General features: G+C 46.5%; 2 protein-coding genes across 2 annotated transcripts in view; one reads left to right on the top strand and one right to left on the bottom strand.

The window, feature by feature from the left end:
• Window positions 1-8,092, bottom strand: part of HSF1 (heat shock transcription factor 1) — a 97,758-nt gene extending 89,666 nt beyond the window's left edge. Inside the window, exon 1 of the mRNA XM_077809635.1 lies at window positions 7,925-8,092. Coding sequence (XP_077665761.1) covers window positions 7,925-8,059 — 135 coding nt within the window. The 5' untranslated portion in view covers window positions 8,060-8,092. The remainder of the gene's footprint in view (window positions 1-7,924) is intronic.
• Window positions 8,093-8,493: 401 nt separating this feature from the next.
• BOP1 (BOP1 ribosomal biogenesis factor) overlaps window positions 8,494-12,811 on the top strand; it is a 113,102-nt gene continuing 108,784 nt past the window's right edge. Inside the window, exons 1-2 of the mRNA XM_077809634.1 lie at window positions 8,494-8,809; window positions 11,959-12,150. Coding sequence (XP_077665760.1) covers window positions 8,783-8,809; window positions 11,959-12,150 — 219 coding nt within the window. The 5' untranslated portion in view covers window positions 8,494-8,782. The remainder of the gene's footprint in view (window positions 8,810-11,958; window positions 12,151-12,811) is intronic.

Here is a 12,811-nt window from a genome sequence, read left to right as displayed (position 1 = left end):
CATAAGATGGAACCCTGTATTACTCTTGTTAATTATTTTGCAGATATTATCTGTTAATTATCTTCCTCTTCCAGATTCCTAGCTTTTATGTTAACTTTCACAGATCATAAATTGTAACTATTTGTAAGCCGCATTGGTATGGTACAGTACCAGAATATCTTTCTGCGCATTTCTCCCTCTTCCAACTGTATTTTAAGAATGGTTGTTTGGAAAAATTAAATAATTATACAAAGCAAGTGATGAGAACATGTTCCACCAGGTTACCACCACACTTCTACAGTGGCACAAAAAAGTGTTGTCCCATCTACTCTAGAAGGTTTTTGGACCATTGGGATCATCCAGTCTGACCTCCTGTACAACACAGGCCAGAGAACTGCCCCATAATAATTCCTAGAGCAGAGCTTTTAGAAAAATATCCAATCTCTATTTAAAAATGGTCAGTGATGGAGAATCCACTGTGACCCTTGGTAAATTGTTTCAATGGATTAATTATTCTCACCATTAAAAATGTACACCCTATTTCCAGTCTGAATTTGTCTAGCTTCAATTTTCAGCCATCATCAAGACAATGAGGACAAAGACTGAATCCAGGGACGTGAATTAGCCCTTTTGGCTACAACATTGCACTGGGAGCTCACGTTCAGCTTGTTATCCACCATGGCCAAATTTTTTTCAGTCACTGATTCCCAGGATATAGTCCCCCATCCTTTAAGTATGACCTACATCCTTCATTCCTAGAGGTATACGTTTAGCTATATTACAATGATACAGCATGCTTACACCCACCTAGCTTACCAAGTGATCCAGATCACTCTGTATCAGTGACCTCTCCTCTTCATTATTGGGGGAAAAAGGTAATTTTTTGTTAAATCATTTTGTACATCAGCTGAGAAGGGTTTTGGACATTTTCAGCAAAGGGTACTTTTTCTAGTGTAGAGAAGGACCTCCATGCTGACCTGTCTATTGAAGACTGGCCTGGAATTTGGCCAACAGTGCAGAAAGTATTTATGAGCTGCAAGCATAACAAATTGCTGATTAAGTTACTTCATGAACACTCTGCTTCCCTCCTCATTAAAAAGGCTTTGTTGGTGGGATTCTACTCTGAAATGTGACTATGTAAAAGTGGTACCTTCTTACTCAACAGACCCGATCCTTGCATACACTCCAAGTCAGATCTGTGGATAGAAAACTGGATTCTTCCTTCTTCTGCAACATAATTGTTTACTTAGTCTATATTACAGTGCTAATGAGCATTCATCTGTGGAAACCTATTGAAAAACATGGGTTTATACAGATGTAATAGCTTAATTTGAAAACAACAGAGAGTCATGGTTGTGTGAGGGCAGAGTATAGCCTGCAAAATCTTTGATGGTGAAGTGTGAAGGAAAGAAGCCAGTGTGATTTTTCAGATTCTGGGATGAATCTGCAGGGTGGAAGTTGGCAAACAAAAGTTACTACTTGTAAGATGAGCAAAGTCTATATGGAACTCACTGAGAAAAGAGTCATAAAAATCTCTCAATCCCATTTGACTGAGTTACTTTTCAAAGTAGAGCCGTAATTTAAAAGCGATCTGCAAGGGAAGAGTGGGTTTGTGCCATTCTTGCTTCCTTAACTCTTTTCCACTGCATGCATCCGACGAAGTGGGTTTTAGCCCACAAAAACTTATACCCAAATAAAATTGTTAGTCTCTAAGGTGTCACAAGTACTCCTCGTTCTTTTTTTTTTTTTTTTTTTGGGGGGGGGGGGGGGAGAAAAACACATTTCTTTTCCTGCTTTTTACCCAATCTGCTCCCTTTCCTGCACAAACACAGACAAGACCTGGCTTCCCTCTTGCTAGAGCCTTTCTTGAAGGATCCAGGAATGTGCATTGAGGTCTCAGTCCTTAAAGTGATATGTGGCATATAACTCTTTTTCTACCTGTTTGTTGAGTGAAGCAGATGAAGAAACAAGGCAGTGAAAACACAGGGAAACAGAAAGGTATAAAAAAGCATTGAAGTATAGAGGAAAAAAAAAGGAAATGAGCATTGAAGACAAATCAGGGCAAGATACACCATGACATTTTACGGGAAATAAAGTTAAGTGATGAAAGGAAAAAGTATCAAAAGATTGAGGAATGGCAAATTCTAAGTTACCTAAAAACCTGATTGTTATATACTGAATTGGACTGTTACTGTCAAACAGTACACAATGGCTTTACACCCCAACAAAGGGCACTGCAGCATATGGATTATTTTGCGGGGTTAATATGCTTCGTTCCTGGGCTATAAAGCATAGAGTACAATATCAAAACTCTGCCCTCCTTTGAGATCATTTCAAGGTAACTTGCTATATTGTTTCTTAGTTGCACTGTCCGTGTATTTAAGAACAAAAGTTCTGTGTGGTAGGGATCATATCTTTCTTTCGCCATGTCTTCACACAGGACAAACATAAACACAGCGCTCCATAAACGTGTAAAATATTTACATTCAACACTAGGCGTAACAGGGAACTCTGATACCAGCTTTGTATCCTCACTCTACAAAGGCAGACCTACCACGTTTCTGGAATGATACCTGCTGAATCTAAGCATACATTTCATGCAAAATGAACTAAATCGGTCTCCAAACCATGTGCTCTTAGGCCTATCTACACTAGAAGGTTTGTATTGGTAAACCCTCCTTGTATAGATACAGCTTATATCTTCCTAGTGTAGATACAGAGTGCTTTTGCTGGTATAAGTGTGTGTACACTAGATCTTTTGCCCATATAAAAAACTTAAAAAATAAAAATAAATAACATCTAAGTGAGATTATTATACTGGCAAAAGTTTCTAATGTTGACTAGGCCTTAGATGTCCTGCAACATATGTGGGTCAGTCTTAACTTTCACTACAAACACTGAATCTACTTTTGGAAGCAACTCTAAAGCAGCCATACAAGACAAAGGTATATTTAAAGTGTTTCCAAAACAGACTGAAGTGCTATGCAAAATTTTTACTGGGCTGTATACATGGAACCCTCCCCCCGTCTAATAACCATCACCTTAAATTTATATACTGTACTTTCTTTCTACTCAAAAGCTTTCATATGAATGAAGAGGGCTCAGTTCACGCAGCTATGAAATGGAACCAGTTCTGGAATGGAACATAGCAGCTATTTAACAGCAAAGAGTAATGACAACTATTTGAGCTTGGAAATTAAGACTACTGTATCCAAGTAAAACTAGAGGGTGATTTACATTTTGAATGAGTTGGAGTTAAAGACACCAGAATTAACGCTCACTCTCTCAAGAAAATGATCATTGAAAGGTTAAAGTTATGAGCCTTGGTTTTACATCTTATCCAATAACGATCAAGTCAAACTCTGAGTTTTCAAGATATCAGATCATAGCGCAAGGCAATGGGGCTGTTTTCTATTAATTGGAATGAGTTGGGCTGTAGTGGAGAAGGGTTGATACCAGAGGAAAGAAAACACAATTAATTGCTGTCAGAAGACAATGAGGGCTAAGACAAAGGACTCAACAATATGAAAGGATGACTGACAGACATAATTTTCTTAACTTACAACTTGTGTTTGGACCAAGATTTTAAAAACTTTATCAGTGCCAAAAAGAGAAGAGCAAGACTCTTAAAGCTCAAATGTTAACACACTGTTTTTGCATTTATAGTTTAAACTTCCTCCTAGGTCCTCTACTTTAACAGTCTTTCAAGCCAAGAGAAGTTTAAAAAGAAGTAGGTAACCTGGTTTAGCTGTCAACATAACCAAAACATCCCACTGCCAGTGGGCAGCTTAGGTGACACTAGGAACTAGAATCAACTGTGTGTTGGTGGCAGGTGGATGTATTACTTATTTCTGGCAGTAGAGGCTTGACTTGAGAGTGCCTCATTAAACAACATGATTGGCCAATCCATACAGTTAACCACTTCCAAAAAGGCACTGATTCATGTTTCTCAGGTTATTGCTTCAGTCCTGACAGCATAACACCGCCTCAGACAGGAATGTAAACAAGTTCCTTACCCAAACGCTGAACTTTCATTGATTTATAGAGGAAACAAGTGACTTGTTTCTGAAAGTTATCACTTCTGAAGTTAGGATGTGTATCTATCGGAAACAACATACTGGCAACTACATTCAAGAACATGTAACATCGCATGGTACTAGACAGTTAAACAGGACCTGGTAGAGAGCAGCTCCACCCGTACAAGCTGTCTATTCCTCACGTGAAGTCAATCTTCTGTATGACATTTGTCAATATTAACATCAGAGTTTTATGATTTCATTTCAAAATAAGACCACAGATACAATACTGCAGTTTACACATTGAGTTTATGAATGAAACACTGAGCATTTAACTTACAGAAACATTCAAGAAACTTTTGTGCTTGCTCATTCTGTGAAATTAAGAACCAAGAATGAGGAAGCATCTTTCCTTTGAACTCAGAAACACGTGTTGGCTGCAACAGAATTTCTTTTTTGAAAGACTTTACTGCATCAGTCCCTGACACTGTCACTTTTCTTATAAAAACTGAAGTTTCCTCAGCTTGGCAGAATGCAGGGGGATTAGACGCTGCACAACTGCAACTCTCATTCTCATGGAAGCCCAGGTTCATGATGAGTACTGAATACGCTGGACCTATCGCACCTGTTTCATAGATTACAAAGCCAGAAGGGACCACCCTGATCACCTAATCTGACCTCCTGTATAACACAGGGTCATAAATATAAAGGGAAGGCTAACCACCTTTAAATCCCTTCAGGCCAGAAGAAAAAACCCTTTCACCTATAAAGGGTTAAGAAGCTAAAGATAACCTCGCTGGCACCTGACCAAAATGACCAATGAGGAGACAAGATACTTTCAAAGCTGGAGGGGGGAGAAACAAAGGGTTCTCTCTGTCTGTGTGTTGCTTTTGCCGGGACCAGAGCAGGAATGCAGGTCAGAACTCCTGTAAAGGGCTAATAAGTAATCTAGTTAGATATGCGTTAGATTCTGTTTTGTTTAAATGGCTGATAAAATAAGTTGTGCTGAATGGAATGTATATTCCTGTTTTTGTGTCTTTTTGTAACTTAAGGTTTGGCTGAGAGGGATTCTCTATGTTTTGAATCAGATTACCCTGTAAGGTATTTACCATCCTGATTTTACAGAGGTGATTCTTTTACTTTTTCTTCAATTAAAATTCTTCTTTTAAGAACTTGATTGCTTTTTCATTGTTCTTAAGATCCAAGGGTTTGGGTCTGTGCTCACCTAAGCAAATTGGTGACTATTTTTATCAAGCCTTCCCCAGGAAAGGGGGTGTAGGTTTGGGAGGATTTTGGGGGGAAAGACGTTTTCAAGCGGGCTCTTTCCCTGTTAGACGCTTGGTGGTGGCAGCAATAAAGTCCAGGGGCAAAAGGTAAAATAGTTTGTACCTTGGGGAAGTTTTAACCTAAGCTGGTAAAAATAAGCTTAGAGGGTTTTTCATGCAGGTCCCCACATCTGTACCCTAGAGTTCAGAGTGGGGAAGGAACCTTGACAACAGGCCAGAGAAGTTCCCAAAATAATTCCTAGAGCAGAAATTTTAGGAAAAAAACCAGCAAAAAATTAGCAGTGACGATGGGGAATCCACCAGGACCCTTGGTAATACATTTCAATGCTTAATTACTCTCAGGCCATGTCTACACTACTACTTTTGTTGGTATAAGTTATGTCACTCAGAGGTGTGAAAAAACACCGCCCTGAGCAACATAAATTAAACTGACAGAAGCGCTGGTGTGGTCAGCACTATGTTGGCAGAAAAGCTTCTCCCACCAACACAGCTACCGCCACTCGTGGGGTGGTCTTATTGTGTCAACAGGAGAACTCTCTTCAGCCAGCAGAAAGCAGCTACTTGAGCAATCTTACAGTGGCACAGCAGCATTGGTACACCTGTGCCACTGTAAGCTTGCTAGTGTAGACATGGCCTCACTGTTAAAAATGTATACCTTACTACCAGTCTGAATTTGTCTAGCTTCAACTTCCAGCCATTGGATCGTGTTAGACCGTTCTCTGCTAGACTGAAGAGCCCACCATTAAATATTTGTTCCCCGCATAGATATTTATAGATGGTAATCAAGTCACCCTTTAAACTTCTTTGTTAATCAAAACAGACTGAACTCCTTGAGTATTACTATAAGGCATGTTTTCTAATCCTTTAGTTACTCTCACATCTCTTCTCTGACCCCTCTCCAATTTATCAACATCCCTCTTGAATTGAGGACACCAGTCCTGGGCACAGTATTACAGCAGCAGTCACACCAATGCCATATACAGAAGTAAAATAACCTCTCTACTCCTACTACTGTTCAGGAGATACAGTTCTACAATGGTTTGTCTACACACAAAAGTTGTACCAATTTAACTATACTGGTATAGCCTGCACAGAGTTATACCGGGGTTCTCAAACTTCATTGCACTGTGACCCTCTTCTGACAACAAAAATTACTACATGACCCCAGAAGCAGGGACCAAAGCCTGAGTCTGCCCAAACCCTGCCACCCCAGGTTGGGGACCAAAGTCAAAGTCCGAGTCCCACTATCCCAGGGGCCAAAGCAGAAGTTCAATGGCTTCAGCGGGGGTGGGCTGTAACCTGAGCCCTGCTACTCAGGGCTGATACCAAAGCCTGAGTCACACAGCCTAGGCTGAAGCCCTTAGGGTGGGCCCCAGGCAGTGGGGCTCAGGCTTCGATCCTGGGCAGTGGGGCTCAGGCTTCAGCCCCGGGCCCCAGCATGTCTAACACCAGCCCTGGTGACCCATTAAAATGGGGTCCCAACCCCCAGTTTGAGAACCACTAAATTATACCCATATGTTGGTGCTTATACTTACTCCCATAAAAGAAGGGGAATAACGTACACCAGTATAAGGCATCCTTACAACTGCATCAGCACACTTGGAGTTGTATGGATATAATTATTTAAATTACAAAAATTACCCCCCAAAGGGGGGAGGGATAGCTCAGTGGTTTGAGCATTGGCCTGCTACACCCAGGATTGTGAGTTCAATCCTTGAGGGGGCCATTTAGGGATGTGGGGCAAAAATTGGGGATTGGTCCTGCTTTGAGCAGGGGGTTGGACTAGATGACCCCCTAAGGTCCCTTCCAACCAGGATAGTCTATGATAACAGAATAGTTATACTGGTTTAAAAACTGTTTATAGACAGTCCCAGGGTCTCATGATTAAATATCACCTGTGTGGTCTTTTCACAGGTACACAGAGTGCAGGGTTTTTTCTAAGCCAAAGAGTTGCATCAGTTTCAGTTAAAGTATTCTTTTTAAGCCAGTAGAAATTCCTGTATATCCATTCTTGTAGCTGTTTGAGAGTGGACGATTTTGGTTTAAACTCAGTAAGAGTGCCTATGCAGCCTCTCTTACGTTTTAAAAAAGAGTCCGTTCAACTCAAACCTTCAATTAAACCAGTGCAACTTTCTCGTTTAATCAACCTCTAAGAGAAAGTTGGGGAAGATCAAATCCGCTAATCAAAACCACGTGCTCAATTTGTTAGGTAGTTCAGCGATATCAACTGGAACAGGCAATTACTCCCCGGGGAACATCCTGAAAGATGCACCTTGGGCCTTAAACTATGGCCTCAAACTATGCTGCTCTGGGCGCTCGGCGAGGGGGTGTGTTGCCTGCTCCCTGCTTGCCCCCCAAAATGCTTCCCGGCCTCCCCGCTCCGAGCCGCCCCACGGACCCGCCACTGGCTCCCGCCAGCCAGTGCTCGGAGTTCACACCACGAAGGGCCGCCCCGGGACTCCCCGGGCCCAACGCCTCCCGGGGCGGCTGCCCGCCCGGGGCGCAGCGTGGGGCTCCCCCGGGGGCGAAGGCCGCGGCCGGAGGGCGGCTGCCCTGGCGAGAGCCCCCCGGCCAGGGGCCCAGCCCCGCGGGACAAGGCCCGGGCCCCGCTCCCGGCAGCGCGCTCCGGGCCCCGCCACTCACCGGGCTCCAGCAGATGAGCGGGTCGGTGTCGGGATCCTCCACCAGGGTCCACAGCTTGGTGAGGAAGGCGGGGACGTTGCTGCTGCCGCCGCCGCCGGGGCCCGCGCCCACCCCAGCCGCCCCCAGGCCCTCCATCCCCGCGGGGCCGGGGCTCAGCGCGCGGGGCCCGGCCGCGGGCCCACGAGAGGCCGGGGCCCGCCGGGGCCCAGGAGCGCCGCAGGGGGCCGCGGGGCCCAGCCGCCGAGACAGAGGCGAGGGGCCCGGCTCGCCGAGGGTCGCTAGCGCCGCCTCCCGCCGCGGCGGGGCCCGGCCGCGGCCTGCGCACGGAACCCCCCGGAGCCCAGCATGGCCGCCGCCATCTTGGGACGCCTCTCGGTGGCGGCCAAGCCCCCTTCTGAGCCAGCGGGGCGCATGCGCAGCCCACCCCACTGTCTCCACCCCCTCCCCGACAGGCCCCGAGCTCTGCGCTTGCGCTGTCTGCCTCATGCGCTCTTCCCCCGTCCGAAGCACGGGCTGGAGAGAGGCGCATGCGCACGGAGCGCCCAGGTAAATGCGCGGGGGGGGGTGGGAATGATAGAAAGCGCATGCGCTGGAGCCACTGGCTCCTCTGACCTTTGACCCCTTGACCCCAGTCCACTTGGGACCGGAACGCTTTTCCCAGCCGTGCGGTGCAGAACGGCCTGTCCTGGGATAGGCCGCTCCCCTGGGGAGGAACCGGGAAATATTCCCGAGTACCGCGCGAGGGGGCGGAGCACCGTGACCTCTGACCCCGCACGTGGGGCGAGGAGGCGGAGCAGCGCGGCGCACGCGGGACTCGTGGAGCCGCCGCTGGAGGAGCTGCCCTGCCGGGAAGGAGCCATGGAGCGGGCGGGGGGGAGCCGCCGGGTGAGGCGGGGCCCGTGGCGGGGGGAGGGGAGCGGGCGCAGGGGCCCCGAGGCGGGGGGGGGGTCAGTGTGTGTTTGGGTCGGGGAGGGGGGGGATCGCGTTCTGCTCCCAGTCATGCCAGCATGTGCTCGGCGCTGCACACCCCCCCCTCGCTCCGGCCCCTGCCCTTGAGCCAGGTCTCTTCCTTCCTGAGCGTCTCAGTCTATTTCCTGGGACCAGGTGAGGGGGCCTGCAGCCCGTAGCTGGGGGATGGGGAGAGATTCCTAGACCCATCGCTGAAGCCGGATATACAAAGGCAGCTCTCTCTCCGGGGCTGGGACCTTTACGGTCTCTCCGTGTCTGTTGTGTACACGCTCCCTTTTTCTGTTTTCAAGGTGGGGAGCGAGAGTTTTCTGCTGAATGTCATTGGCAAAGCTGAGTAACTCTCCCTTGTAACTTTAGGGAGACCTGTTTGTCCTCGCTGGTGCTTATGAGAGTTACAGGATTGCGCAACTTCAGGCGGGACAGTGTGCGCGTGTGGGGTGTTTGCGATGCACTGCTGAGAGTGGCTGTTGCTTCCCCCCCTTCATCAATAGAATTAGCTGCACATCGGTGTGGAAACTGATGTTTATCCAGGGTTTCAGAGGTAACCGCTTAGGGTGGTACTTTGCAGTAAGCGAGGCTAGCTCACAGTTCCCATATTACAAAATCCAGCGTTGCTTGAACTCCCTTTACTGCCCTAGCTGCACAGGGGTGGTGCTGGGACTAGGGACTGGCTCATGGGCTATGAAAGGCTTTTATCTGAGGGTGGGGATGTGTATGTGAAGGGACTCTCTGGGAGGACGTTTCTGAGGGGAATCAGTGGGAGGCAGGTCCACAGGAGACCCAGAGGTAGGGAATTGGCCACTCCTGGGCAACCAATAGGCAGCACTGAGTGGCTGAAAGTTTCCAAAAGAGGGGTCTCTAGAGCCCAGAGGGAGGCAATGCAAAGGGTAGATTCCAGGAGCCAGAGCTGGGATTGGAAAATGGTTCAGTGGCAAAGCTGTGCCCTAGCTAGGAAAATAAATACAATAGGTGCAAGAGAAAGATGAAGGCAAGTGTAGGCCCACTACTTAGTGGAGAATAACAGCTAATAACGAGCAGCACCAAGAAGGCTGAGGTGTTTAATTCCTACTTTGGTTCAGTCTTCGCTAAACAGGTTAATAGTGCCCGAATGGTTAACACAATATTAATAACAAGGGGGGGGGGGACACAGACATAATGGCTGGGGGGTGGGGAGGGAAGGACAGGTTAAAAGATATCTAAATAAGCTAGATGTATTCAAGTTAGCAGGATCTGACATTATTTGCCCTAGGGTGCTTAAAGAACCAGCTGAAAATCTGGATCCATTCGTGGTCCTCTTTAAGAGCTCATGGAGGACAGGTGAGGTCCCGGAGGACTAGAGAAGGACAAACATTGCACCTACATTAAAAAGGAGAACAAAGAGGACCTGGGAAATAGTAGACCAGTCAGCCCAACTTTGATACCTGAAAATGTACTGGAATAAACTATTAAACACCTAGAGGATAATAAGGTGATAAATAATAGTTCATATGGATTTCTCATGCAAAACCACCCTAATTTCCTAGAGGATGAGGGGAAGCAGTAGACATGATATATCTTGATTTTTTTTTTTTTTTTTGTAAGACTTTTGTGGCGGTCCCACATGACAATCTCATAAACAAACTAGGGAAATGTCGTCTTGATTAAATTACTATAGGGTGGGTACACAAATGGTTGAAAGATCATGCTCAAAGCGTAGGTATCCATGGTTTACTGTCAATCTGGGGGAATGTATCTAGTGTGGTTTTGCAGAGGTCAGCCCCGGGTGTGCTTAGGAGGGGTTGCAAACACTTTGGAGAGCAGGATTAGAATTCAAAATGACCGTGACATATTGGAGAATGGGTCTTGAATTTCATCTTGCTGATTTCATAAGTGCTATACCTAGGAAGGAAAAGTCAAATGCACAAGTACAAAATGAGGAATAACTGGCTAGGCAGTAGTACTGCTGAAAAGGATCTGAGAGTTATAGTGGGTCTTAAAATGAATATGAGTCAATATCCTGAAGCAGTTGTGAAAAAGGCTAATATCATTCTGCGGTGTATTAACGGGGCCTTCATATGTAAGACACTGGAGGTAACTGTCCCATTCTACTTGGTGCTGGTGAGGCCTCGGCCAAGGGTAATGTGTCCAGCTTTGGGCACCACGCTTTAGGAAAGATGTGGAAAAATTGGCTAGAGTCCAGAAGAGAGCAACAAAAATAATAAAAGGTTTAGAAAACCTGACCCATGAGGAGAGGTTAAAAAGCACTGGGCGTGTCTAGCCTTGAGTAAAGCAGACTGGGAAGAGACCTGATCAGTCTTCAAGTATATTAAGGCTGTTATAAAGAGGATGATGATCAATTGTTCTCCATGGCCGCTGAAGGTAGGAGAAGTAGCAATGGCCTTAGTCTGCATCAAGGGAGATTTAAGTTAGACATTAGGAAAAACTTTCTAACTACTTAAATACTAGAACAGGCTTCCAAGGGAAGTTGTGGAATTCCTGTCCTGGGAGGCTTGTAAGAACAGGTTGGACAAACAGCTGTCAGGGAAGGTCTCTGTGTTCTTGGCCCTGCCTCAGCACAGGGGGCTGGACTAGCCAACCTCCTGAAATCCCTTGCACTTCTGTGTTTCTACAGTTAAGGGAATTGGCATGCAGGTGAACCGTGTCTCGCTTGTACGGGTGAAGCAGGCCCTCTGGAGACTTCTCCTAGCAGGGAGGGGCATCATCAAATTTAAGTAACTAACAGCAGCATTTCTGGGAAGCCATCAAGTTTGTGACCCTTACTCGTGTCCCTCTTAGGCCTGGTCTTTGCAGATAAGTTTTACCAGCATAGCAATGTACTGCTGTAGCTATGGCAATAAAAGCCCTAGCATAGTTCTACACAAGTTCTATTGCCAGTTCCCTGAACCGGTGTAACTCATTTACACTGGTGTAACTGTGCACACAGGAGGGTTTGCTGGTATAACTGTACTAGCCAAATCCTCCGCGCGTCGACAAGGCCTTAGACTGTGGCTAACTGTGAGGATATGATCTCTTTGGGTGCAGACCGTTGAGGGTTCTGTGCAGTGATGTTTGCGCTTTCTTTTCAGCTGTCCATTCCCAGTACCCAAGTGCTGGAGGAGCAAGCCCAGGAAAGTGATGACCTGACAGACAGCGAAGAGAGCGTCTACTCTGGGCTGGAGGATTCTGGAAGTGACAGCAGCACAGAGGAGGAGGCGGAGGACCAGGACAGCAATGATGAGGGGAAGCGGAAAGGCAATTCCCTCTCAAAGAAGGCACAAGTAAGTGTGAAATGTCAGAATGTGGCCGTATAATACTGGTGCCTTGTAGCTGTGCCCCGAGTTCTCTCTTAAAATGTAACTTTGCCTAGAAAGACAATTCCATGCCCAAGAAATCAGTGCTCTCCCCCCACCCTCTCCTGTCAACAGTTTATGTGAGTCACATGCCAAAGGATTTGCCAGGTAGGGAGACTCCTCCATGAGAAAGCCTCATGGCTTCAGTTTGCAGGCCTTGGTGGTAGGGGAAGAAAGGGAGGTGGTTTGTATGCATGTGACCCAGGATAATGAGAGACAGCTCATGCGGACGAATTTCTTATTATTGTGGGGGCGCTTATTAAGCGTGTGGTTTATTATTCTGTGTGGTGACAACATAGGACATGCTTCTCAGATTCCTGGCTGGGATGATTTAGTTGGGATTGGACTAGATGACCTCCTGAGGTGTCTTCCAACCCTGATATTCTATGATTGTATCATTCAGCTGCCGTGCAAAAATAGCTTGAGAACCGAGGTTTGGGGAGCAGCAGTTCTGGCAGAGGAGATGTGCGTTTACTGCAGCGAGATGGTAGAGGAAGCTGGAGTGTTCCTTGCGTGTTAATAACTAAAGGACGTCTAGGTCTCCTGCCATTTCTAGAGTGAGATCCTCCACTCTCCTACACCGCCTTCC

This window comes from Eretmochelys imbricata, chromosome 2 (genome assembly GCF_965152235.1).
Source record: "Eretmochelys imbricata isolate rEreImb1 chromosome 2, rEreImb1.hap1, whole genome shotgun sequence".
NCBI classification, from domain to species: domain Eukaryota; kingdom Metazoa; phylum Chordata; order Testudines; family Cheloniidae; genus Eretmochelys; species Eretmochelys imbricata.
The sequence above is the reverse complement of the archived record's forward strand: the minus strand, read 5'-3'. Positions and strand labels throughout refer to the sequence as shown.